We start from the raw sequence: 26,693 nt of genomic DNA, 5'->3' as shown, positions 1-26,693 counted from the left end.
AACTGGAGAGCTGGCTGTTTGTGTTAGAAACTCGAGCTGCCTTTAAAATCAGGTGGGAAAACAAGGTGGGGGACTTTAACCTGCATGTGCAACACAAGAGTGTTCAGGAAACAGGGGGAGGGGCCCGTAAAACCAACAATGCCTTGCACACTCAGACACAAGACCTTTCATTTGCATGCACACCTTGAAAAAAAGAAATCGACTGAACCCTATCCTAAGAGTTAACATATGATTGAGCAAAGGTTTTTTTTTTTATCTGCACAATTTTAAAATGATTTCCAGGCTATTTGAGGCAAATTCAGGAAGAAGCCAGAGTTGCATGGCACCATGGAAACTAGGGTCCCGCCCCTGAGTGGAGCAGTAAACAGGTTGAGGCTGTAGTGGAAATCCGACAGGGAGACAGTAACACAGACAAACATGGATGACTTACTTCAAAAATAAAGAGGATAGAGTCCAGCTCCTCCCTTTGTGATTTGTTCCCTGAAAAACAAGGAAAGTACTTAGGACTATTAAACACACAGCCAGGAGGTAGACTGCATTAGCCTCATCAATAATGCATCGATAACGCAGGCCATTTTGTGAACACTTATTCAAAAGGAACTTGTGTGAGCATACTCCCAGTGGGAATTACCCCATTACTCGTAATAGTGTAGAGTGTAGCAGAATTAGAGTTGAACTGGACATAACCAGACAGTGTTTCCTTATGCTAATTTCTCTGGAAATGTAGGGCAGAGCAATATACACCCTTGTTGTCATGCATACCATAAAGAACAGGGAGAGGGTTAATTATTGAACCGTCATCCTGGGTGTTGGTCAACTCGTGAGTGAGCAGTAAACGATAAAAGAGAAGAACAAAATGTGCAGTTACCTTTTAGTTTTAAGTTGCTTTCCAGTGTAATGAAATTTTCATAGAAGATAAAATATATCTGAGAACAGTTGCTTTCGAAGAACGGCTTCAGTTCACTCTTGTCAATGATATCTGTGGAAAAGAGAAAAAACAATGTCAAGAACATCTTAACACCAGACCGTGTTCCTTAAATGTGGATGTGGGCAGAGAGTGATGTATCTTCAAATGAGATACGTCTAGAATTCATACTATTGGGGGATGTCTTTCATTTGTGTTGTGGCACGGCAGCAATACAGTAAATGATACGATACAACAATTCAAACTCAATTATATGATGCTACTTGTTTGGTCATAATAAACATTTTCACTTGATTTTCTATCTCAGAATGTATCTAATATCTTCTCGATCAACAGTCATTCAAAACTTAAGGTCGCGCTGATTTGATTTTGTCAGTGTTTATCAAGGTTAAACAAAACTGCCACTACAGATCTGTTTCCAACCGATTATCAGTAGTACTTCAGAGCAGTCATGTGAGAGTATTTATTTGATTTCAAGGTGTTTTGTGACCTGCTGTCTCTTTAATTCAAGTGACAATGTTAAACATCACTTTTGCACATGTGACTTTCTACTTGTTTCCCATTGTGCAGACTAGATCTGTTTTACATGAAGGCAAATGACTTCACTTCCTTATCTGCTCAACTTCAGCCTCCCCTCACCTGGTAACATTAGAGAAACGATGACAGGCTTTTTGGAAGTGTTATTAAATAACTTTGCCTCCTCAGGGGATCATTTCACATTGCCTGAATAAGTGTGTATATATCCAACAATTCTACACACAATATAAATAGATTTCACCTTAATGTATACTGCTTTAGGTCAAAAGTGGACCGGCATACTTTCAGGACATTTCATCTCAAGATTTCATGTACAAATACCAACATTGTTGAACAGGATCTCACATGAATGTGCTACTAAACTTATGTTCATCCCTCGTATTTGGATTATTAAGCTGTCTGCAGCAGATGCATATGCTGCTCTACAGTATGTTGTTCACCAGGGATGAGGAGTGTGTCACATTCCCAGGATTTTCTTCAGAAGCCAAAGCATATGCATGTGGGACAACTTTTTCTCAAAACGCTTTCTGTCACCATTTAATTAGTTAGTTAGGATTATTTCAAGTCCTCTGGATGAAGGCCAGGCTAAGATATGTAGATGGCCACACAAGCTCCGCTGGAACAGTTAATGAGGCAAATAGGTGGTACAGTCACAAACAGACTGGCACTGACAAGATCCCCAATTCTCCATGAAATGAAGCCTGATCATTTGCCATGCTTATTCAACTGTGGTAATGAGATAGGCCTGGTCTGAATAATCAAATATAGGCCAGGAGGAGCGCTGGCACAATAACAGCAATTAAGGTTCACCTTCTGCTGCGATTCTCGTTCAACCACATGGCAAACTGGAAGACTCCCAGAAGCAGTCAGGCTCGTGGGGAGTGCTGGAATTATGCAGTGTGTGACAAAGACTGGGATGACTAATCTTTGCCCTGAGATTAAAGAGAAGATAATGTAGACGCATGATTGGAAGATCAAGTCAAAGGCATTGCTTTTCTGCTTTGATGTAGAAAAAACAAACAGCAAGGCATCATCTAAGGATGCCAAGTAGTCAACTGGCTCTTTGAAAGTGCATGGGTCTAATACTAGGAGCTGGACAAAAGCAATCAATACCATCTTGAAATTGGTCTTACTGTACATTCACAGGTAGACCAAGACAGATTCGACATTTAAAAATATAGGGATAAAACCTCTAGTAAATTGTAAAACTTTTATTTTAACATCTCAATGTTCAAACCTTGGCAACACTTCATTAAATACTCCTTGTTCCTGGCAATAAGGCATCACATCTGCTCAATTCACATATAAGCATAATCATCTATTCTACACACATAAGTGCACACTCAAGCACACACTTAGAAACTTAAGGTAAAATTGAGGTAAAATGATGACGAAAAATACATGAGACTTTTCTCTGTGCGCGGCAAACCAAGCTTGCCAAAATGGCTTCACCAGTCTGGCAGTATTTTAAGGTGTCCGAAAATGACAATAAAATAGCGGTATGCAACGTGTGTGAAGCAGAAATCCTGCAGCTCCACCCGCTGTGACGGACCGGTGAGCGCAGCAAAACACACAGTAATGCGGCTTTCACACCAACGCGGTTCCAGGGCCAGTTCGGAGCTAGAGCCTGAAAAGCACAGTTTTTTCCTGTTCACACCGCAGCGGAGCCGCCTCTAAGCTCCGAAACCCGGTGCTTTTCAAGCACCAACATTTTTTCGGCCTAGAAGCAAGAACCGCATACGTCACGCTTACGTCGGAGGCGGGGGCAGGGGCGGGATCAACCTGAGCAATAACAGTTTATGGCGAGTAGTACGGCAAATGAAAGTTGTAACAAGCAGTACCGATGACGTTGAGGAGAAAATCAGCAACGTAAACGGTGACATCATGACGCAGCAGCGGCAGCACCAGTCGGGCTCTGGGCGGTGTGAACAAAACAGGGGGCTGAAAAGAAAAACCGGTTCCGAACCAGAAAAGCTCTAGCACAGAGCTAGAACGGGAACTACGTTGGTTTGAAAGGGGCATAAGAGTTAGACCTAACACACTTAGCTATTTTATCTACCATAGCATCCATAGTAGTGACTTATCTTAGACCCAGGTAAACGTGCACACAGCATTTTCCCCTGTCTCTTGAACGGCAACAGTGGATGTCTGTTTGTCAGTGGGGAAGCAACACAACTGCTGTGCAACATATTCAAATTAGAGCTGCACAATTATCATACAGACTTCCTCTCTGTGCTTTCTCTATCTTTGAGCACACAGGTACACCATATACACCTATCCGACTTGTTTGACATAAAAAAATAATATATTTGATTGTTTTATTAGACAAATCATTATTGATATTGGTGGTGACATTATTTTCCTTGGAGACGGACTGGTCTAACTATAGAACACGAGCCAAATTAACTCTTTGTCTGTTGTCTGAGGGATTTTGCTGATGAATGTGAAAGTATTAAGCAAGTCAGCTATAATTTGGCTCAAAAGCAGCCCATTTTCTGACACGCATGATAAACATGCTAACGCTGTCTCAACAACATCAAACACACACTGACCCTCGCGCCCTCCAAACCTTCCTGTGCTTCCCCTCTGCTGTTTCCCCAAGCTTGCATACTATACCGTTTTTGACAGGAAACCAAAACAGCACACACAGTGGACCATGTGATGAGAAAAATAGGTACTGCAAAGAAAACAAAACCAATTGTACCTTAAAGTGACATTTAGGCAATCTTCTTGGCAATCAAGCATTTAAGAATGTTGTATTTGTCTTCTAGAGGTGTTTGTGAGAGCCATATAGGTAATCTACACATCTACTGCCCCATGGGATTTTCAGGCGGGAGCGTTGTTTTGGTACAGCAGAGCAGTTTATTACTCAAGCTAGCCTAACACAAGCTAGCTAGGTAAGCTGATGGTGCTAACAATAAAACTAAGAGCAGTGAGAAGAAACCAGTTATAGTGAACGTTACTGTAACAAAACGCCATATAAAAATAGCGTATGCATTGCATATTTGTCTGCCAGGTACAAAATATTAGTCATATGTGAGGAGTTGCTGGGCGTGGGTCAATTTCATATGTCAAGCTGCATGTCACTGGGCCATCATCTTGAGCTCGCTGGCCTTCAGACTCCCTGCTACCCATCTGCTCAAATGGGCCTAAGCAGCCCTTAAGGGGAAAAAAGGAAATGTAAAGCAAGCAAGAATCTGAGATGGAAGCTAACCATGTTGGAAAAGGCTGACAACCGATCAAGCTCCCAGTGGTACACTTCTGACAAAGATGGTCAGTAGGGATGGGTATCGTTTGAAATGTATCGATTCCGCTTATCGATTCAGGTTCTTATCGATTCCCTGTTTCGATTCCAAAATTGTAAAAGAAAGAGGTCAAACGTTTAGATAACAAAAATATCTTTATTCTTTTAAGCTTTAACTGACATTTTTACAAATAAAAAAATATACATGCAATACGAATGTATTGCACAATAGCTGTGCTTTATTGTAACTGAGCTATGCCTTTGGCAAGCTATTAACAGGCATTACACTGTGCCTTGTCTTTTTCTTTTTTAGTGTAGTGGAGCCTCACTTCAGAGCGTTTACCAAATTAAACAACCTCTTCCTCCTTGGTAACCAATTGCTTGAAAATTACAAATATTTCAGAGTTCTTGTATTGATTGTTTATATTAAAAATATTGGATCACAACATGAAGGCAAATAAATTAGCCATTACCTCAAGTTCACAGAAGATGTACCTGTAAGTGCCATGCGACCTCTTCAGCTAATTCAAAATACAGCAGTTTGACTGGTTTTAAACCTACCTAAGTTCCCTCACACCACACTGGCGGCCCAAATACGGGTCTTCAAGACTCTGGGTCTGGGCTACCGTGCAGTGAAGGAATGAATACGGTGCTGCCTACATCCAGGACATGGTTAAACCATACACTTCAGATAATGGTATTTTCTCTGCATCAGCCTATGGGCTTGCTACTCCCTCACTGCAAGATGGACCCAAGGACAGTAGCACGCCTGTTTGCTATCCTGGCTCCAAAATGTTTGAAAGAGCTCCCAAATGATATGAGGATAGCAGAAAGTCTAAACATCTTCCGCAGACTGACAACCCACCTGTAATGGTTGTACCTTGGCCATTCAAACCAAAACACACGCAAATAATAACTACTACTTTAAGGATTTCGTGCTTTGAAACTAATGCACCAGCACTTGCAATGGTTTGGCTTTTTTGAAGCAACTACACCTGCATGTTTCCTTTCCTATTGTTCTGAGTTTGTATCTTTATGATTATTGTACTCATTGTAAGTCGCTTTGGATAAGCGTCAGCTAAATGAAATGTAATGGGTTAGGTGAAAGCATTCACAACTGTAACAACAGTAAGCCAGCAGGAACTAAAGGACTCTATATACAATGTCTGTTGCTAACGGCATGCTGTGGCAGCAACTAAACACACTTATCCCCAGCTATCTCTGGTTGAAGTTTTTTTTGTCGTGAAAAGAAACAGTTGACTGAAAGGATGAAGTTGTCACCATTGTTAACTGTATATGTCCAGGCCCTTTGCTCAATGGACTTCAGTGACTTCTCAAGTAACGGCATGGGGGACATAAAGAGACAAAACCTGTTCTCTGGGCTCTGGGAATACAGGGGATGACACTGTATCCTCTGAGACCAACTAGATAACTGTGTCCTTCAATTGACACCCCTCTGTCCGCAGGACTCTCATGTCAAAGAGGGGAGGAGGGTGCTGGATGAACAGCAGCTGCGGAGAGCTGTTATGGTGGGAGGAAACCATGTGTCTTCTTAACACTGGTGGTGACTGGAGCTGAATGAACGGATGGCTTGTGTTCAGAAGCTCTGTGTTTGAGGAAGCCAATGCCAACACACAGGGATATGATTCACACATAACAGCACTTCTTTTCAAAAGAAGAGTTCTGAGGAACAAATAAAAAAGGGAAAAGAGAATGAATAGAGGGATGCTGAGAAAAAAGCCAAGATCAGCAACAACCTAAGGGTCAATGGATGCCACAAATGCTATCCTAGTAATTAGTACTTTTATTGGCAAGAGCTAAATACTCCCATTATTTCCCATCAATTACAGTAAACTGAAATGACTATTCGGCAAGGGGATCATTAAGTCAGTCTTATTATTAACCGATGGAAGACTGTACGATATAACAATGGCCTAGATGCTGCTGACAGTGATAACTTAATGATGGGGAGACCTGCAATCTTCCTTAGTGGGTTTAATAAACACACACGAAGCAGGGCAGCTACTGTATGGCAGCTTTGAGTTGGCTGACACTGTTCTCCATTGTGATACGTTTCCTAACTGTCAGGGGAGGGCAGATGTTCCAACCCCTATGTAAGAGGACCAGCTGGAAAATAATAGCGTGCAGCCAGGGCGGAGGGAAAACATTTAATATGGTGATGGGCAGACAAATACAGCGTCTTCTCAACATGTTATGTGAAAGGAGATATAAAAAATGTCCACACAAAAAAAGAGAAGAATATCCCACTCAGTGCAAAGACTTTATTTTTCAACCCCTGTCTGGATAAACAGAATTTGGATATTTTAGATGTCACCACGTCACTAAGGGTCTCACTCTGACTCCTTGGGCCAAGGGTGGATTGAACCGCTGATTTTAAAAATATCATAAACTGTAACCCTGCGGCGTGCCTTTAGTGCAAAACTATTTCCTTCAGCTACACATGGTAAGATGGAGAAATTATTCAGCCGGGCAAGCAGCATTATGTTAAGCTTAAACTGAATAATTAGTAATGCTAGTTTAATGGACTCATGCTAAACTGGGTTTGTCCAGCGAGCACGGAGGGAGTGCACACAGCAGTGTACACATTGGGCTTGTGAGCCAAACGGGTGAAGGTCATTTGTCAGCTGAAGCCTATGGTATATTACACAAAACCAAACTGTTCAAACGTGATCAGCATACAACACATATCATATTAAGTACTCTCATTAACTGTTCAAAAGGTTGTGTCAAACCCTATTTAAGCCCCTGGGCAACTTACAATGCGTGTCATTTATACCACCTGAAGCGGATCATTTATATGCCTCGTCAACTCTCAAACTACTCCGAGCTTTGATCAGACATGTGCTCATTTGCATTAGCTCTTGGTTAGCTTACTCTGCAGGTGCACTGCATTCCGGCCAGAAAGGAGATGAAGAGAGAGAAGAGACTGATATGTGTCTTTGGCAGTGCACTCAGATCAGACAGAGGACTCTTTAAGAGTCTCGACCAGAGGGAGGCCTGGAGGCTGCCAACACATAGTAGAAGAGACACGGGGGTGGTAGCTAATGTGGAGGCTGATGGATGCACCATAGATGGCACTTTCCTCTTTAGATAGTCCTATCGAAACAAAGAACAACCGACTTAAAAGGGAATCCAAGAGATGGATCAATCCAAAGATTAGAGAGCAGTGTTCCTTTGTGATTTTCTTTTTGGCAATATGCTGGGGATATGCATGCGGGAGACTGCACATTTTTCATAGTTACAGTTTTTCTATTTTAAATGTCACCTCTTTTTTTATGAAAGAAGGAGAACACATTAAGATGCTTTTCATTTAAAACAAAAACAAAAACGAAATACATAGTTGTAGCCTCATCATATCCCTTATATTGTTACCTTAACTACAACAAGTTCAAATAGAATACTTAAATGTGTCATGGACACTATATTGTATATAATATATATTATATCAGCTTTCTGTTGTCAGAGAGAAAATAGGAAACAGATCAGCTTCATACAGCGCTTTATGACCGGTGGCAGGGTCAGGTGGTTGACATTTGACCGTAGTCAAATAACTTTAATCATACATCTGTCAAAACCAGCTGAGGATGGCAAGTCTGTCACATGATTCTGTTACAGAGTTACAATAGTTGGCAAGCTGTATGAGCCTCATTTGAGGCCCTGATAACACACAGCTGCTTCTCATAATGTTAAGCATGCTGCAAGCTGTGCCAGTCTGGAGATGTCAATCATAATTAATTCAGCCCTCGCTGGGACAAATTGATGATCCTTATCAGGGGGTCGATTGGAGCTCATTCGTTTAGTTTTCTCTATCAGTGTTGACAATAGACTGGTTTACAGTGATGTTGATAGCTTTTCAATGGAGTGAGTTCCCTAGACCAGTGTTTCTCAAACTGTTTCATACCAAGTCAAAGTCAGCTTTATTGTCAACATTTCTACATGTGTTATACATACAGAAATCTTGAGATACCGCTTCCTGCAGTCCCACAGTGTGACATATATACATAAAACAAAAAAGGGCCTAGATAAACGGGGTATACAACTAAGTGATAGTATTAATAAGTGCTGGTTAATAATGTATTTAAAAACAGTCCACAGAACATAAATTGACATTAATGCAAGTATTTTTTGTGCAAAATAGAAAAATGGACCACTTAACCAATACAAAAAAAACACTCGCGGACCACCTAACTCCCCACATATCCAAAAGCAATATGCCTGCTTACCACTCCAACAGTATATAACAAATTACAGCCTAATAATGACAGCTTAGCCTTCTCTACATCGCCTCGTTCACACATTAAATCAACAATACAAATACAGATTATATAAGCATTTCGTTCAAATGCGATTTAAAATGCTCACAGGTTTTGCACCTTATGAAATGTAGACTACATTTATTACGGAGTTTATGTCCGAGCCAACAGACTCACAGATCGTTGGCTACTGAGAGATATGCAAAACACATCGCATGTAGTATGACCGACGCAAACCTCCGCTGTGGATTTTCAAAACAAAATACAGTAAAACTAAACTCTCTGAGGTCTAAGCCCTTCTTTCACATGTTAGGCTCGCCTGGGCTTTTTTTGTAAAAATCGGGCTGGCCTGCAGGGCCTGCCGACAAAACAAAAATAAAAAAACGTTTTTGCAGCCCCAACAACAGCCTCTGATTATCAACAGACTTCATGCAATGCTTCATTGGATGCATAGATAATAATCTATATCTAAATCTACTTCCAGCATGGATAAATGTTCATAAAAGACATCCATTGTTTGTTTTATACGCTTCATGAAATCTAAAAAAAGAACACATCGTTCAGATTACTAATCGCCTGAAAATGGTACAAACAAGTGGCAACATGTGTGACGAAGGTGTTGCGCTGGGCTATATCATGCAATTGAAAATTAAGCTCGCTCCATTGCGGAGATTTTCCCGCGAGAGTGCGGAAAACTTTAATTAATTAATTTAAAATGTGAAATTTTACCAATATACTTACCAGTGGTCCGCGAACCACACTTTGAGAAGCACTGCCCTAGACCCACAGGTGGGCACATGGAAGGGTACCGTACCAAATTTAGTAGGTTTTGCAATTATATGTCGTTTTATTGTCAAACTGTGGTGTCATCAAACCTGTGTGAAATGTATCGGAAATGTAAATAAATGAACATCTAAATCTTTTTTTTTTTCCCTCTCAAATAAATGTGATATAAAAAAAATTAAGAATTACATGTCAAATAATTTATTAAAAACATGAAACTTGACTAAGGCTATAAAAAGAGCTATCCTCAAATTCTGGCACTAAAATAAAAAAGACAAAACTCTTGCAGGAGGCCTTCAGATCTTAAAACAACCTCCCATCTACGTACACCCATTCCAACATAGCGAAAAACAACTCAAACGCCATGCCATAGGAAAGCTTGGAGGTTGGCAGTACTACCATGTGACAATACACACAAACACACACATTTGATATGAATCTGGTGCATGATGATCAGGGATAAACAGGGTGTGATGGTAAGGTTACAGCGTCCTTTGTGGTTTTAATGTGTCAGACATGCAGGATGCGCACCTATCTACAGCACTGGGTTTAATTTATAAAGCTTTCAGTTTGCTGCATAGCTAATTTCTTGATTCTGAAAAACATCCATGTAAGACTGTAGTGGTCTACCCGCTTTTGAGGCGCCATAGCTGGTCAGGAGAAACTATTTATAACTGGCTTGTCCATGCAATGCATCATCCTCCCTGAGTGATTTACATGCTGCCAGGCTAAAGTAATGGCATGCAGCTCTCTCCGAGTTGACAGAGTCACAGCATGGGTTATAATTCAAAAAGAGTATGACAGGTGGTAATAACTCAACCTTATTTAAAATATTTAACAGGGTACTCTCAAGTAGGAATAACAACCTCAGGCTAAATGCTACAGCAGAGCAGCTTCATCAGAAGTTTTTGATTCGGGTTCAGAATGTTTACGAAGGGGCATTTCTCACAATCACAACCCTTATGCTGCCCATAATGAAATGATGGTGCCACTGTGCCAAACTCTCCACGAAGGCCTCTCCACTTGCAGCCTGTCTCGCTGTGTGACAGATTGGGGACTTTGGGTGTGCACTGAGCACAGTGTGAAGGAGTCATGGTAGAACTGGCAAAGCCTGACCTTCTCCCAGTCTGAGCTCACACAGCGGAGAGTGGCTTATCTCCACCGCTTAGCACTGAAGAGCTGCTGAACTAACAACTTTCACTCTTCCTCTTCAGGTAGCACTGAAAGCCTTATCTTTAACAATGCAGGGGTTACATCTGTTACACTGTGAAACTAGTCCTTTTGGTCATCGCACTTACTTAGACGGAGGGGAGAATTACTCATGGATGGACACACTAAGCAATTTGGTTTCAATGTACACAGGACAACTATCTTCCTTGTACCCTGATTTATCTCACATTCCAGATTTTTTTTTTTTAAAATGAAGCCAAAATTCACCATAATGCAAGGTCACATGGACAATGTAGGAGTGCAAAGAAAACCTACCTACATATTATTTTGATGTTTAATTTAAAATGGTAAAACTTACAGTAGCTCAATCTTGCACTTCATGTTGATTTGCTGGTGTTCAAATGCAAACAGGTGATAGTTAAAGTAAATGGAGCCTGAAGAATTACAAATCAAACCTCTGTTATTGATGGCATAGCTTAGTAATAATTCCTGTTTCTCTGGAGCATTATGTTTGACCAACTTGAATCACTCCCCACTGTCCGGAGAAAACATTGAATTCATCGAAGACCAGGTCGTAAGCACTTCAAATGAAAACAAAATGATATAGAAACATTTGTATCACTCTTGATGGCCTTTCAACTTCAGATGACCCCTCACGTTTAAAGGCCACATACAGTAGAGGCTAACAGAAGGGAAATATTAACGAAAGACACAATTGTTTACCGGAAAAACCGTTTCAAGTCAAAGACTGTATAATATTTTCAGCAGCCAGTATTTCACCAGCCACCCTGAATGTTGCTCTTTAACAACTGCGTAGCGTTGCCCTAATACTATAAGCCAAAGCTAAGTGTTTATTTATTTGTTTGGCTCTAAACCTGGAAATCCGTCACAGATTAGCAGAAGCTTGGGCATTCAGAAAGGCAACATGAAATAAAATCCACTTTGAGATCAAGTCTTGATAACAAGTGGTGTCGCAGTAATCTGCAGGTCTCGGGCGAGACTTGGCTATTATAAAAGCAGGACAGGTAAACAGAGGAACCAGACCAACTGGTTCCCCTTCACCATGTACAATCACTCGGATCCTCCGCAGCAGAACACTGAGGGCTGGTGTTCTCCTATCTCTAGCAAGCCAACAGATCAAAGAAAAAAGCCATTCATTCAACACCATGTGATAATTATCATATCTGAAAAGTGTTTTAAGGAAGCTCTGGAACACACAACAGTTATAACACAGGCTGAAAACAGAAACCTCTTCTGAAGCTTTTCAGAAAGACAAAAACATCCTTGGGTTAACACAATGTTTTTATAAGTCATGTGCCTAGTAGCCTCATGAAAATACATCTTTAACCATAAAATACTAGGTAAAAACTGTTTCAACTATTTGTAAGTTAACATCTAATAGGCAGGGCATGACATTAAGGATTTTGGGAGATGGCCCTGTGGGTCATCTAAGCTAATTTACAGATGGCCCTGAGTCCAATAGAGATGGCCCTGAAAAATGCGCGCGGACGAAATGACACACGAACGGTTTGGGGGACCTGCAGGTCTTAGATGCTGTCTGGTGCATTCTCTAGAATTATAAGATGAACCACCACAATATTATATTGTACAATTTCAATTTTATTCTTAATTTCACTTCTTCTTGTTTGTGTTTGCTGATTCAACGACTCAATGGTCCTCTGTCTGTCAGAGGGCCACTGACTGGGGTTGAAGATGGAAAATTTTGAAGGGACACTCCCTTTCTGGAGATCTTGGAATCTTTTCTCCAGGTGCTTGATGAGCAAACGCATACAAAATGTCAAATTATAATCCCTGTCTCTGGACCACCATAAAAAAATTATCTATTAAAACATGTTATGCCCATATTTACTTATGAAGAAAATATTTACTTTTGAAGAAAAAATATTGAATATTTACTTTGAAGAAAATATTATTGGGCACATACCTATGACTTTGATTCTCTTTTTTCGGGGGGGGGGGGGGGGGGGGGGGCTGCAGCTCAGTCTTTCTCTTCTTTCCAGGTTGTTCTCCTTGCTTTGGTGGACTAAGAAACATTGTAATACACTCTGACTTTAAATTATTTGATCATTATGTATTCAGCATCAGAATCTGTAACAAACTGAAATTCCCGCGAAAATGTGGAGCATTCGATTCATTGTCCGGGTAGTATTCAGTTGCGCCACTTATGTGACAGACAAGAATAGTCAACTCTAATGTCTAACACTTAATGTGGAGAGAGAGATATAATGTATGGGTTGATTGTGCGTTGATCTGTTGGTAATGCCTCGGGGTTCCAGTGGGCATGTAAACAAATGCATAATGCTGCGCTATACTTTGTGGCCTCACCCAGTTGCATAGCGATGCTTATTGTTTAGGTGTCTTTTAATAAGCAGGTAGTCCTATCATTAGCTAGAACTAGCTGGATCTGATCGATATGGACATAAACGCGAGTGAAGTCTAATCTGACGGGAGAGAGAGATCAGCTGCTGCTGCTGACGAGTCGACACGCAGCTCTGACCACATGCAGCAGTGAGCGGACAAAACACACACTTCAGGTTAGAATATCACACGTAGCTATTTTAATTACTTCTCAAACTACCTAAACTAGTTATAGATGTGTTTAGTTTTACTGTCGGGTCACTCATTACTGGATCCGCGAGCTGCATGATACTGGCATAATAGATTGCCCGATCGGGCAACCAGCAGGTGAGGCTTCATTGCCCGAGCTAAATGCTAGATGGCCCGGGGCCATCGGGCCATCCTTAATGTCGAGCCCTGAATAGGTAATGTTTACTTTATACATATTAAGTAGAAATGAGGATGTCTATGAGGCATTTAAATACTTCACATTTAAGTCATGCAAGCTCCAGAACATAACCGCGTGCTTTTTGATGGAGACTGATGATAAAAAACCCTTTTGTGCTTTCATAACAAATACCAAAGGAAGCCATAACTCAGAGTGACACACCTGCAAAACCTGTTAACTAATCAGGTCTTTTACTCATTTGATTTGTAAAGTGAACACACTGCAGCTTTCACGCAACACCAGTCAGATACACAATGAGGTCGCACTAATAATTAAATATAGTATGCTATAACTTCTTCTTTGCTTTTATCATGGCATCGTTTGCAATTGTAATGGCCCATGGATTGCAGAAGAGGACTTTTATTTATACTGCATGATGCTTATCTTGACAGTGGCACCAGTTTAGAGGAAGCTTCACATATGCTTCCTTACTAGCAGGCATAATAAATATAAAACAGTTAGTGTTGCCGTTTTTTTACCTTGCCCGAACCAGTTATCTAAACAGGTGTGTTAATCCGATTAAAAAAAAGGTCATAAAAACGGCTAAATATTCCAAAACTAACTGTACCTACTTTTAAACAATATCAAATCCTACTATAAAGGGAAAGTTGTTGGAGGTAATAACACCTGTTTTCTGACAAGAATACACAGCAGAGGTGCCTTGCAACTTCTATTTACAATACTTTTCTCATAAATGCCAAAATATGAACCCGAGGCTTTCATTTTGAGCAGCATAATTGTTTTGTTAGCAGTCAACAACAACAACAACAACAACAACAAACACCAGCAAAATGTGCCATCTGTAAAAGGTTCATGAGCTGTAGGTGTGAATGATGAAAACTACATACCGTTTCTCACACTTTGTATCCAATGTCGGCTTTCTGTTTAGGAACTGTGTGTCTAATGTATTGTGTTCACTCATTGTAAGCCATTGGAAACAATTAAAAGAACAATTAAGCAGCGCTAAATGTAGTCATTTACAGTCAGCTTACATTGTGTAACCTTGCATCACTATTATTCAACAGCTGATTCTGTGGCTGATTCCTCATTTCTTTTTCAAATCTCCATCCAAAGCAGCTCTACAGATCTCGTAAGACAACGAGTTAAGAAGATGCTAAACACCTGGGCGATAATGGCACAATCTGTTATGGTGATAGACAAACACCTGTTAATGGCCTCTCTGCTGCCTTCATCGCAAACAACTTGGCCTTTATAGCTATTGACAGTGTCAACAACACATTATACACTCAATTATATATTTCTTGCCCTCGACTCAAGAAAGAAATGTCATACGACTTTGAATGATGTATGTTATAACCAGAATATATTTCTATGTGAATAACTTTGGCATAAAAGAGTCTAAATTAAAAGAACGTTTTATAGGCCCGACTTGTGTTGTGAAAAAGAACACCAGAACCCAAACTTCAGTTATCCGATAGCCTGTAACGGAATACAAGAAAAAGGTAATAAAAGCCATTTGTGATTGCTTACTCTGGTGGTTGTAACACTTAAGTGTCGACATCATGCCTACCAAGTGTTGGATAAAAGACGCTATTGAAGTCGTTCACAAGTCAAACCCGAGTGTGCTACAAAAGGGGAGAATCAGAAGTCGAGTGATCTCAGCCTTTACTGCAGCCACACAGAGGACCTTGTTGAGAGCGCTTGAGCCATTGTTGTGCTCAGTGTTTCCTCAGATGCTTCAACTTGTGATTTATTTTGATATGAGCAGCGCTGTTGGTTCACCCGGACCTCAGCACCGCTTGGACAACACATGGAGTAATGACACTATATTTAATTAATCTAAAAAACAACGAGTACAGCGCTTCCTTTGAAAACATTACCTTTGGCAACAAACTCACACACCTACAAAAGACAAACACACCTGACTGTTGTCACTGACAACACTTGCACTGTTATTCCCATGCAGATCAACAACAGGTCTGAGTTTGTTTACAGCAGTTGAAGAGAATAACAGAGAACAAACAATACCCCCTTAGGATATAGCTTGTTCCATTCAGTTGATCAGGGGTCAAAGTGATGTGTCCTACAAACAGAGGGCCAGTGCACTCATGATAATAAGGCGTACTGAATCCACTTGCTCCAGCAGCACTGGCTAGAAACTGACCTGGCACTCTGACCGCTCTGTAAAGGGAACAGGTGAAAAAAGGTTAAATCTCTTCCGGGAATCAAAGGGAATTCCCCCAGTCGAACCCTCCTGTTTACAATCAAATCAGTGAGAGTTTATATGAGTTTGGACCATGCACTTCAGGCTTTCTAAGGTAATTGGGGAAGGCGTATGCAACAACGAATACAGAATGAGTTGTGGGACTGAGCTTGAGAGTGACTTTGAACAGTAAACAGCCAGAGGAATAGCAGGTTGTGCCTCCGCCGAGTGCAGCAGTGAGAGATCAGGTGGTTTGCTGCACTGCTGTAATTAACAACCTCAGCCAAATCCAGCCAGGCATGACCGGCAAATTAACATGCAGCAGCTTTCACACTCTATCCCACCGATCTGCTCAGTGAGCAGAAAACCAATACGGGCCAGCTCTGAAAATAGCCCAGACCACAGATTGCCCTTTAAACTCCAATACCTCTGACACTATGACTCGTCTCCATGAGCTGGTTGAACACATTTCTGCTCCTAGTACTACAAAACGGCAGAGAAAATAACTTCCACCAAAATATTTGACAACAAATGTGTGTAGCCTAAAGGATGCTGAATTTGGACTGTCAACTGCCAAAAACTCAAGTTATGAACTAATATGTGTGCACAATTGTGGAGCCCCTAAATTGTTCTGCCTGTAGCAGGAGAAGAAGGCTTGGTTTATTGAAACACACTATAGCTGTTACCATTTTGTAATAATAATATGAGGGATGTCAGCCTGACTTTTCCTCTGGATTAAACCCTTCTCCTACATATATGGAATAGTAGGGTTTCCAAAAATACCAAACACTGCCAGCAACTAATTGGAGTCAGCTATATTTCCACAAGTCCCTGTCGTGTCTTCCACAGCAGTCCCATCTCTCATCACGGTTTCCTGTTCACACAGGAAGCAGCAGCACCAGCAGGAAGTCCTTCCTTAGCTGAAAGCACGTGAAATCAGGGAGGCAGGGTGACATTAACACGTTGGTCCTTCTATCAGCTACTGGACAAACAGACCCGCCTTATCTTTAACTGCACATGAGGGAAAGAAAAACACAGAGGCGATGTCACGCTCGGTATTGACCTCTACTTTGGTTGTACTAGTCTTGACATTCAAGGTGTGATGATAGTAAAGAGATCTCTCTATGTCAACTTCAAAAAGTTGTATACTGGCTGTCACAGCTCTGCCACTGTGCAGGAAAATCAATAAACAGCAAATATAACACTATGACTGATGCATGCTGGTCTAGTGCAAGCATGCATCAGTCAAGACTAATAGTTGAACCCCAAAACATCTAAAAAGGTACCTTATTGCAAGAGTGATTCTTTGTTTCCACAGTCTTCCTCTGCAAACCCAACTTGAAGATGAATTAAAAAGGTAGTCTTATCAAAATCAATCATTGAGAAATATCCGGCGGAACCTCTAACCACAAACATAGGTTCCTACCTTTATACCCAGTGTTAATTGTCCCCTACAAAGGGTAAGAATCAAGTTATACCAATTCATTTTTAAACCATGCTATCCTTGAATATTTTAGTAAACATCAAAACATATTATAAAAAAAGGAAAGCTTTAATAGTTACAGAGTATTATTTCTCCATTATAGTGTAAGTACAAATACATAATAGGTTTATAAGTCTACATATTAAACTGCATTACCTAGACGTCCAACCTTACGAGATAGAAACTCTACGGTACAATACCTGACCTGGATAGAAAGCACTTCACATACAGTGGGTTGCGCTTATACAGAATCCATATCTCACAATTCCCTCCAGTCAACTTTGTCTCCTCTCCACACTTTCCCAAAGTACCCTGACCCAGTTTTATCTGTGGTACAATGAGAATAGCAGAAGTGTGTGCATACAAATGCTACAGTCTCCAGTACAATAAAGGTGCTGTTGGTAACAGTCTTCAATAGTATGCAATGAAACAAACATATTCATTTCCAAAAAACAACAAATGTTATGCTTTAGAGTTCTATATACCTCTCTGATTTTGAGTCATGTTGACTTATTTCAGCAAAACATAATAGACATAAACGACTTCAGCATGTCTCATGCCTTCTACTTGCATGTTTTGCAGTGGAACGTGGATTTGGCAATGAGACTTATAGTGGTATAGTAATATTGATCAATGAATGAAACCATGAAGGTGGATGGGAAATTGCCTCCATTATGTGTAACAGAAAACTCTGATGGCAGCACAAGTCAGCACTAGAGAGCACATTCATGTCTATTCCCATTATAATAGTGAAGGATGACAGGGTTGGAACAACAGTCACACAACAGTCTGTTGTATGACTGTCATAACCTACTGCACTTCCTTGTCTAATGAAAAAAACATAGGACATTACCAATATGCTTTCTTTACATTACATTTTCTAATTAAATATCTCTAGGACAGAGTAACTTCACATTAGCTTGATATGAAAACAGCTAGGGGAAATCTATATTCTCATTTCATTCAAAAGCATAACACGTATTATGTGTTTGTGTGCACTTAATACGTTTTTAAAACAACAAGGGAGACGTTGGACTAAAATGACAACAAAGGTTGTAGTGGGTATCTGCTTCTAAATGATGCCCTGACAAGGCAGCATCAGTTAGCATTGGCTGGCTAGTTAGCCGCAAGGGGTGCTAGCTCACAGCAGCTAGCATTCATGCCTTATCACAGTGCCACTTGCCCGATATTTGTACGTAAAACAATCAATGAAAACATGTGGTGAGTTGCAAACACTTCAAATTAGGACGGTAATTTTTGCTGCCCGTTGAAATTAAATGTCAGTTAGCTTGCATAAATAACCGTAGTGACAGCCAGCCAGCTAACCTGACGCCTTGTTTGACGTTAGCTGTCGGCTAGCTAGCACGACTAGCTAAGCCTCGGCGATGCAGCATCAAAAGCACGGTGACATTTCGCTCACCTAACAGTGACCGCAGGTGTTTCAGCCGGGTCAGTACATCCTTCTTTGGGTCCAGAACTTTCTGTGTAGATTTCTTGACGTCTCCATGCCCCCTTCGAGTGAACATTCCGCTGTAAAATGCAACCGTGAAGGCTGAAATCACCTGTGCTTCACCATACACCGAGCCTCCAGTGTGACTGTCACTTTCCTCACCACCACTCTATGCCTGCTCGGTAAACATTCGTCCGACGGCCGCTAGTGTCCTGTTTTCTGTGGGTGTGTAAAGTGTAAACACGGAAGCGCAGCCTGACAGAGAGGAGTGGTCACATTATATGAATACGCCTCCTTGTTTATACCCGTTGCACCTTGCACTAAGAGGGGGGCTTGTTTTTGTGAATTTTAATAAGTAATTTCACCTTTCAATTTAGGCTATATAGTTTTGGTTTATGCTCAAGCTGTTGCATTGTGAAGATGTGGGGTTCGTTTGATAGAGTGCCACACTATTGCCTCTTAAAAAAAGATAAACCAAAGCTTGAGTGCACTGTCATGCAGTTAACTTTAGGTTGAAGTCTGGCGCCCATCTTTAGTCTTAAACGGGGACTTATCGATTCCAATTACTTCTTACAATAGAGGTTTAATAAGAGGAGGTTGGGGTCTAGTAGTAAATATAGATCCCAAGCGCCCCCTGGCGTTTGACATAGTAAAACACAAATCACAGGGAACAACAGTATTTAAATGAATGGAAAGGAGACTTGCAAATATTACTTTTAATGGAAATTGCCTTGCCCACGTATTTTGGATTAGATGTTTATTTTATGTTAGGGATAACTCTGCAAATAAAGATAATTTGCATTATTGATTAACGTGCAGATTTACTTTTGATATACATATCAGGAAAAAACATTACAATGCCTTTTAGAAATTCCTAAACCCAAAGAGCCAAACTGCTTATACTATATATATAAAATAAAGACTGTCGTTTTTTTGACTGGATTTTATTTGTATTGCTTATTTTGTTATATGCATTTTTCGTTTTTGAGAATCTGTTTCCATTTTACAAGTTGCAGGCCTTGAAAAGCGCAAACAAAATGTACTTACTTTAGTTTAGACGTAGCCTACAACAAGAAAATGTTTTAATTTTAGGAGCATTTTTTAAAATCTTAGAAATAATAATGAGTTACATTTCTGTAAATGCCCTCATGCATTAATCATTTACACTCCAGACTTCAGTTTCCCTAAGAGCTACAATAAAAAGTACTGTGCTGAAATGTGGACTTGTCATAGCATGGCAAGCACAGATTTAATTCTAAACATTAACGATGGCTGCATTCCATTTATTTCAGTTCGAGAGCTCTGGTATTGTGAAAGTTGCTACATGTTAGCTCTAAATGGAACAGTCACCATTACTGTTATCGATTCCCAGTGGCAGAATGTTACTCATTTCCTTTAGTACTGCACTTAGGTACAAATTGAACATACTTGTACTTTGCTTGAGTATTCTTCTCTTGTTCCTGCTACTACTCTCCTTTACTTCTACTCCACAATGTTTTAGTGTTAAATATTATACTTTGTATTTCACCTTTATTTGACAGGACTTTTTAATAATGGAGGAAAAACTTAGCTAATGAATTGATATTGAACATAGTTATAAGAAGTAGTCCTATACAAAATAGTATAGGACTTACACATATTTGTAAGTCAACATGTTTTATTTTAGAGCCATCACAATATTAAAATTGCTTTTGTGTTGATGCACTCCTATAACTTTCTGCTTTAAGTACTGTTTCTTTACATGATGGAAGGTTTTCCTGGTTATTTTTAGCTACTTACTATTACTTGTGTAACATTTGAATGCGATAATTTAACTTAAAGTGTGGTATTAGTGTGGTATCAAAACGTTCAATGAAGTAAAGGATGTGAATACTCTCTCCACCAGTGTTGTGTATAACTAGGTATACAGTAATGTGTCTGCAGGATTACGTTGTATTAATAGTAGGTGTTCTATCTGATACAATATTCTGCAGTATGAGGGTACAAGTCACTTAGGTCATGCTGTATAAATACATCAATGTCTATGTATTAACTACATCATACTGTATTTAACTCCAGCTCACAACCCATTTCAACTTATAGTCAAAGCCTTTATTAAAAATACTGAGTGTCTGGGACTATTATCCAAAGCTAAGAGCACCAATTGTTACAATGCACTTACGAATGAAAGATGAAAGAAACCTGTAGTTTTTGATATCACCACTCCACTTCACTATGGTGACACTTACAAAGAGAAAAAAGGTAGAACAGCTTCACAGCTCACTCAAGCCGTTGCCACTTGACACTTAAAACTGGAGGTTTTGATGAATTAAAATAAGAATACAAGCTCTGCTTTTACATATCAGAGCTCTCCTGCAGTTATAGTAAACTCGGGGTTATGGTAAATTGAACAGAGTTCAGTGTGCTCATGACTTTAATGGATTTCAAATGTATTTATTTTACATGGTTATGCAGACAGCAAATTCCATCTTGGGAATGGAAAAAGGCATTTATGTTCTGAGATGAATCTTACATTTGAAGAAATTGGATGCATCCGTTAATCAACCCCAAACAAGTTGACATTTGGTGCAATCTCACACTTTTGCTTGTCTGAACTTATCTGTCTTATTTTAGAGACAATTAATTCTGAGGCTTAGCTGGGGGAAATCATTTTATTTACACATTATACACACATCCCATTAAAGACAGAGCTTAGACTGTAGAGTTGAACTTTGTGACTGAGAAATCTTTTTAGACTTAAAATAATGCAGAGAAATAAACATATATTCAGTACTGTTCCCCCTATCAAATATCACATTATGCAATCCTGCAGTTTTTTTAAGACTTCCTATTATAAGATAATGTCTTTATATATATATAGGAATAGCTACATTTTGTATGTATTGTACTCACAAAAACCTCAAATGAGACTCCACATGAAATTCTGGAATGTCCAAATTGACCAGGAGGTGGCGCCTAAAACATTGGTAATATGAGGCAAATAAACATACCATTGAAAGCTTCACATATCATTGAGGGTCTGAATATTTTTACCAATAAACAATGCATGTGCAGGCCTGGAAAAATAGGGTGCTCGTCAAAAAAATGTATGAAAGTTAATTAAAATGGCAACAAAGAGAAACTATAATCAAGAAACATTTAAGAAGGATAATAAAGAATTAGGTTTTGTTTGAATAACTCAACTGTTAAAGTAAAATAAAAGCAACAATGTCAGTGTTGACGAGTCGACTGTGAAGATTGGTATGCCCTCAACAAAGAAACCAGACTGTATTTTATTTCATTTACCACCCCCTCATATTGAGACACTGACAAAGTTGTGAGACTTATTGTCTCTTTCTTTTTCAAGGTTCTGCACAATGGATGTCTTGAATGATAGGAGAGCGAACAGAGGGTAGTGAGAGTGGAGGCCAAAGAGGAGGAGTAAAAAGAGGTGTTAAAATCAGCCTTTGCCCTGCAGTTTGGTATGACACTCATTATCTGAAGTGGGCCATTCGAAGAAAGGAGGAGGTTGCCTGTCACAACAGATGTTGATTACACAAAACAGGGTAGTTTGGAAGGATGCGTGAATAAAACACAAGCCCACACACATACACAGACACAGGGTTATTGTTGGTGCTTTGTCACGAGTCTTAATTGATTGTAATCACCATTCCTTCATGGCAAAGCTCCCCTGTTCTTGAAGTGCAGGTTATTGCTCATTATCTAAAATGGCATGGACCTACGATAATCTATCAACAATAACAATGGAAGTGCATTTTTTTTCTCCTCTCTCTAATCCTGCACCTGGAAGTATTTTCAGGGTTCAGCCCATTTCTGAAATAATACACCATAGGCTGCGACAATTCAACTTTATAGCTCACCGTAGAGGCCATACGCTGCTTTCTCAAAGATACTTCAGTGCCCAATAAGACAATTACGGTGCCAACTGTGACATTATTTCTGAATGAGATCATTTAATTCAAAATGGGATTTCCAGTGTATGAACCAGCATAATTCATTCTTTTTTTCATGCAGGCCTAGAATTGCCAATTTCCAGGGCCTGGCAGAGAAGAGAAGCCCTCATCATGACCAAATGGTGGCACTGCAGCCTCACAAACGCAGACCCTCCTTCTCATGACCAGGCTGTCGGACTGATTCCAATCCAATGTTTGAAAAGCACTTGTCTGCTCTAAATTGTTCTTATAAAGAGCTTGGAAATACTTGACTTTTCTCCTTATGTGGTTATGGATTTCCTTTTTGTACAATTAAGTGCCATTAAAAGCTAATGTGTCCTGTTAAACCACATTAAGGTGCTGGGGGTGGACAGTGGCACAGTTCCGAATATTGTGAATAGGAGCCCCACTCTCTGAGCATTTTTTTTTTTTTTTAAATCTATATTGGACCATTCAGAAACTTCAGGATGAAAAGGATCAAAAGGGGAAATGTCCACAGGGCTGCTGATTCTCCTAGCTGTGAGACCACCCACAGCTGCTTGACATAGATGAGCTACAAAGCAATGAAACCATGAAACAAAACCAATCTGTGTTTGACTCACCCGGGAACACGGGCGTTCAGTATCTAACACGGAAGCTATCTTTTTATGTCCACAATATTTGTATGAGTAAAATAAAAATTATAAATATATATTGCTCAAATTACATAAATTAACGCCATTAATTAAATATATTTTGCCCCATTGTGATGTTACAGTAAATACATTTTAATTTAGAAAAATGAATCCTATTTATTAAAATCTTTTTCTACAAATAACACAAACAAGAAGCTGCCATTTATATTTAAGCTCCCACCAGGTGTCGTCATGGTGCCCTTAGCCACCAAGGTTATCTAACCTTATCTAACAAGTTCAAAGCACTATATTCATTATTTTGGAGTCTAGAAATGTGCACGCCTTTCTAAACAGCAAAGTGAGGACAAATCGTGTGTTCTTGTATGAAATTCTTGCCTTTTATTTTTTCAAACGCTACAATTATGAAGCTCTGTATATGGATACAAGTGATTTCTGAATCTAGTGTTTGTAATGCACACTGTAGTTTGGAGCACATCTCCATGGAGGTTAATGAGGGGGCACTCTGAAGTAATTAAAACAAGAGCATTATAAGGCAGCGGTTTCATATAAGGCACTCATAGCAGCATAACCCATACTTAATTAAAACTCTATGCTGACAGCATTCTGTATCTTCTCAGGTAATCTGCTGTGAAATTAATAAGGAGGGAGAATTAAATGACTAATGTTGGCAAAGGAAAGGCAATTTTTTTCTTCATCCAGCAGTATGCATGACAGGGGTCTCTATCTGGAATGCGTGATCCTTATTGTGCTGGAGAATACTTCTTCAGGTTCTCGCCGTAATCTGATTCCAATTTCACTTGTGGTGTGACACCTTAGCGACAAGCCAGGGGGACGTTTAATTGAAATGTCCGTGCTTTTAATTGGATTCTGTTAAGATGTGAAATTACCTCCTAAATTACAGTCTTGTACCTTTAAATGCTGATACGGAACGGTTTTCAGCGGTGATCAGTTAAGGAGCTGAAATAATGCCTCCATTCAGCGGGGTGCGTCGCTCTGCCGAGGCAAAGGAACATTCTGGAATTTAGAGACAACCTGCATTTCAAAGGCAGACATTTATCTTGTGAAATTAATTGTTTTTCTAACAGCGTAGCGCTCGAAAGACAATGCAATACTTGAGCATGCTTCTGTAGTATAGGGATTCAAGGTTTTCCTTCTGGGGAGAATTTGGTATCAAACTCCAACACTCTTCAGTCATGGTATACCGTGCTTTCTGTCATGATACTGTATTTAGACTCACAAACGCCTATTACCAATCGTACAGTGGCTGCCAGATATCCATTTCAAGGCGAGTGAACCGGGCATTCATGATTTCATAGTTAAGCTGAAGGTGTTCAGGTGATGCGGGGGTGGTAGGCAGCACAGCTTCCTTCACCTCCTCGAGGGTGGTGCTCTCCCAACCTCCTACATTGAGATTGGTGAATTTACCCATTCTGGGACCCGTGTCACCGCGCTGTGGCTGTGCACAACATCCCTGCCTCCTCCACCTACATCCATGACCCCCTCTGATAAGCTTGGAGTTCATCCCTTTCACTGATTAGTTTGCTGGCGGATTGAATGCCCATGTCTACAGCAGCGTGTCACCCGGCTGGCTCTACCTGTATGTGGCTGGATCAGCAGGTGGCTGGCACACAGTCCAGTGCGATACTGAAACCATTATTTATACAGAACATGTCCCTGTCTGTGTGCTCAGCAAAGCCATGTGTTCCCCGCTTTGGGAAACAACCACCTTTTCTTAATTCCACAAAAATAATAGATTATGCCTAGATTTATGCTAGAAATGCAACATTTTTTTGGAGTAACTTGCAAAAATGTTCCTATGATTTATATTCTGTGTGAAAATGTGAGGTCATTAGAATTGTATCTCCTCTTTTCAGTATGCTATGTGTGTGGTTGGGTTAGCGTGAATTCACAAGTGTTTGTTTGTTTACCGTGCCACGGCTTGCCCAAGTCGGAGCCACAGGAGTGTGAAATAACAAGCACAAGAGGGATTTCACGCCTTTACAGAGCTGAAAAGGTGTGTTTTTTTGTCAGACAACACAGTCCATTTCCATCCCGACAAACTTTGTTTTCTTCTAGTCACTGCCTATCTATGTCTTTTTTTTTAAAACATACAATTAAACATTATATATGGGTTCCCACGGGTATAGTGTGTCCAGGTTTGCTTATTCTACACCTCTGGCCTGTTTTATCGCTGTTATCAGAGGCACACGGTGCATCATTAGAAAAAGACAAACAGCCCAGTTTCTTTTTGGGGGAAGAGAAGCTGACGGGAAATCAATGCTCGGTTTCCCATGAGCACCTAATTAGCTGGACACTTGTGCACTGTTGAGACACGGGCCGGATCTCTTTGTCTGCCGATTCGATCAGGTGAAATGCATGAGAGACACCTTCACAGCTGATAAACTGTCAGAGAGCTGAGGAGTAAACACATAAGTGACACTTATGGTCTAGCATGCCTCACACCCACTATATGCTTTGGCAGACTGGATTTGAAATGTATCATCCACAATGCCACCGAAGAATTTCTAAGAGGGGGGATATTTGTTTATCAAGCTGGCTTTCTTATCTCAAAAAGTCCTCTAATGATATTTGTTAAAGTCAGTTGGCTATGACACAGGGTCAGGAAACAAGTGCCCAGCATAACAAATGGAGTGCCATGCGGAAGGCACTTTTCCTGCATCGCTTCGACTCAATTGGTTTCTCACTGGAAATTCTAAACATTCAATAAAAAAGGGAAGAGGCAGGTAAAAAAAAAGTCCAATCTTATTCTATAACCTGTTAGAGTGACACTTGCGAATTTCCACTATGGACAAGGTGGCAGTACAGACGCAGATAGACGAAGGGGAATAAAAGGGCCTTCTCATGACAAACTTTCTGTAAATGTCAGCCTTTCATGCTTTTGAGAAGACCTATTTCATATCTATTACGGCAGGCATTCTGTGTCCGATATTTCAGATGTCAGTCCTCCGCACACTGCAAATCCTCTGCCAATCTTCCGCCCTTAAGAATCTCTGCCAGCCCCAATGCATTATTCCCCCCCACCTCCCTCTCTCCCCCCTTTTGATGTGACAGAACAAACCGCGACCTATTAGGATTAAGGCTTTGAAAAGATCTTTGAAGCCGCTCAAGGTTCCTTTAAACTGGGGAATGACAATATGAGCTGTGTGGCAGCAGATGCTGAATGGAGTGATTGCTAGTCCTCCTCAGCGAGGTCTGCTGTCACACACGTACAAACACTCACACACACGCGCGCGCAGGTACAAGAGTGCACGCACACACAAACAACGTGC

The 26,693-nt window shown here is 40.3% G+C and overlaps 1 protein-coding gene across 3 annotated transcripts in view; it reads right to left on the bottom strand.

Moving 5' to 3' along the window:
• Window positions 1-19,084, bottom strand: part of ralgapa2 (Ral GTPase activating protein catalytic subunit alpha 2) — a 103,585-nt gene extending 84,501 nt beyond the window's left edge. For all 3 annotated transcript variants that reach the window (XM_034111044.1, XM_034111046.1, XM_034111047.1), the window contains exons 1-3: window positions 18,807-19,084; window positions 869-979; window positions 431-480 (exon numbers count right to left, since the gene is read on the bottom strand). In XM_034111044.1, the coding sequence (XP_033966935.1) occupies window positions 431-480; window positions 869-979; window positions 18,807-18,912 (267 nt within the window). In that variant the 5' untranslated portion in view covers window positions 18,913-19,084. The remainder of the gene's footprint in view (window positions 1-430; window positions 481-868; window positions 980-18,806) is intronic.
• Window positions 19,085-26,693: the final 7,609 nt, after the last annotated feature.

This window comes from Pseudochaenichthys georgianus, chromosome 22 (genome assembly GCF_902827115.2).
Source record: "Pseudochaenichthys georgianus chromosome 22, fPseGeo1.2, whole genome shotgun sequence".
Taxonomy (NCBI): Eukaryota; Metazoa; Chordata; class Actinopteri; order Perciformes; family Channichthyidae; genus Pseudochaenichthys; species Pseudochaenichthys georgianus.
This window is presented reverse-complemented; position numbering and strand designations above follow the sequence as displayed.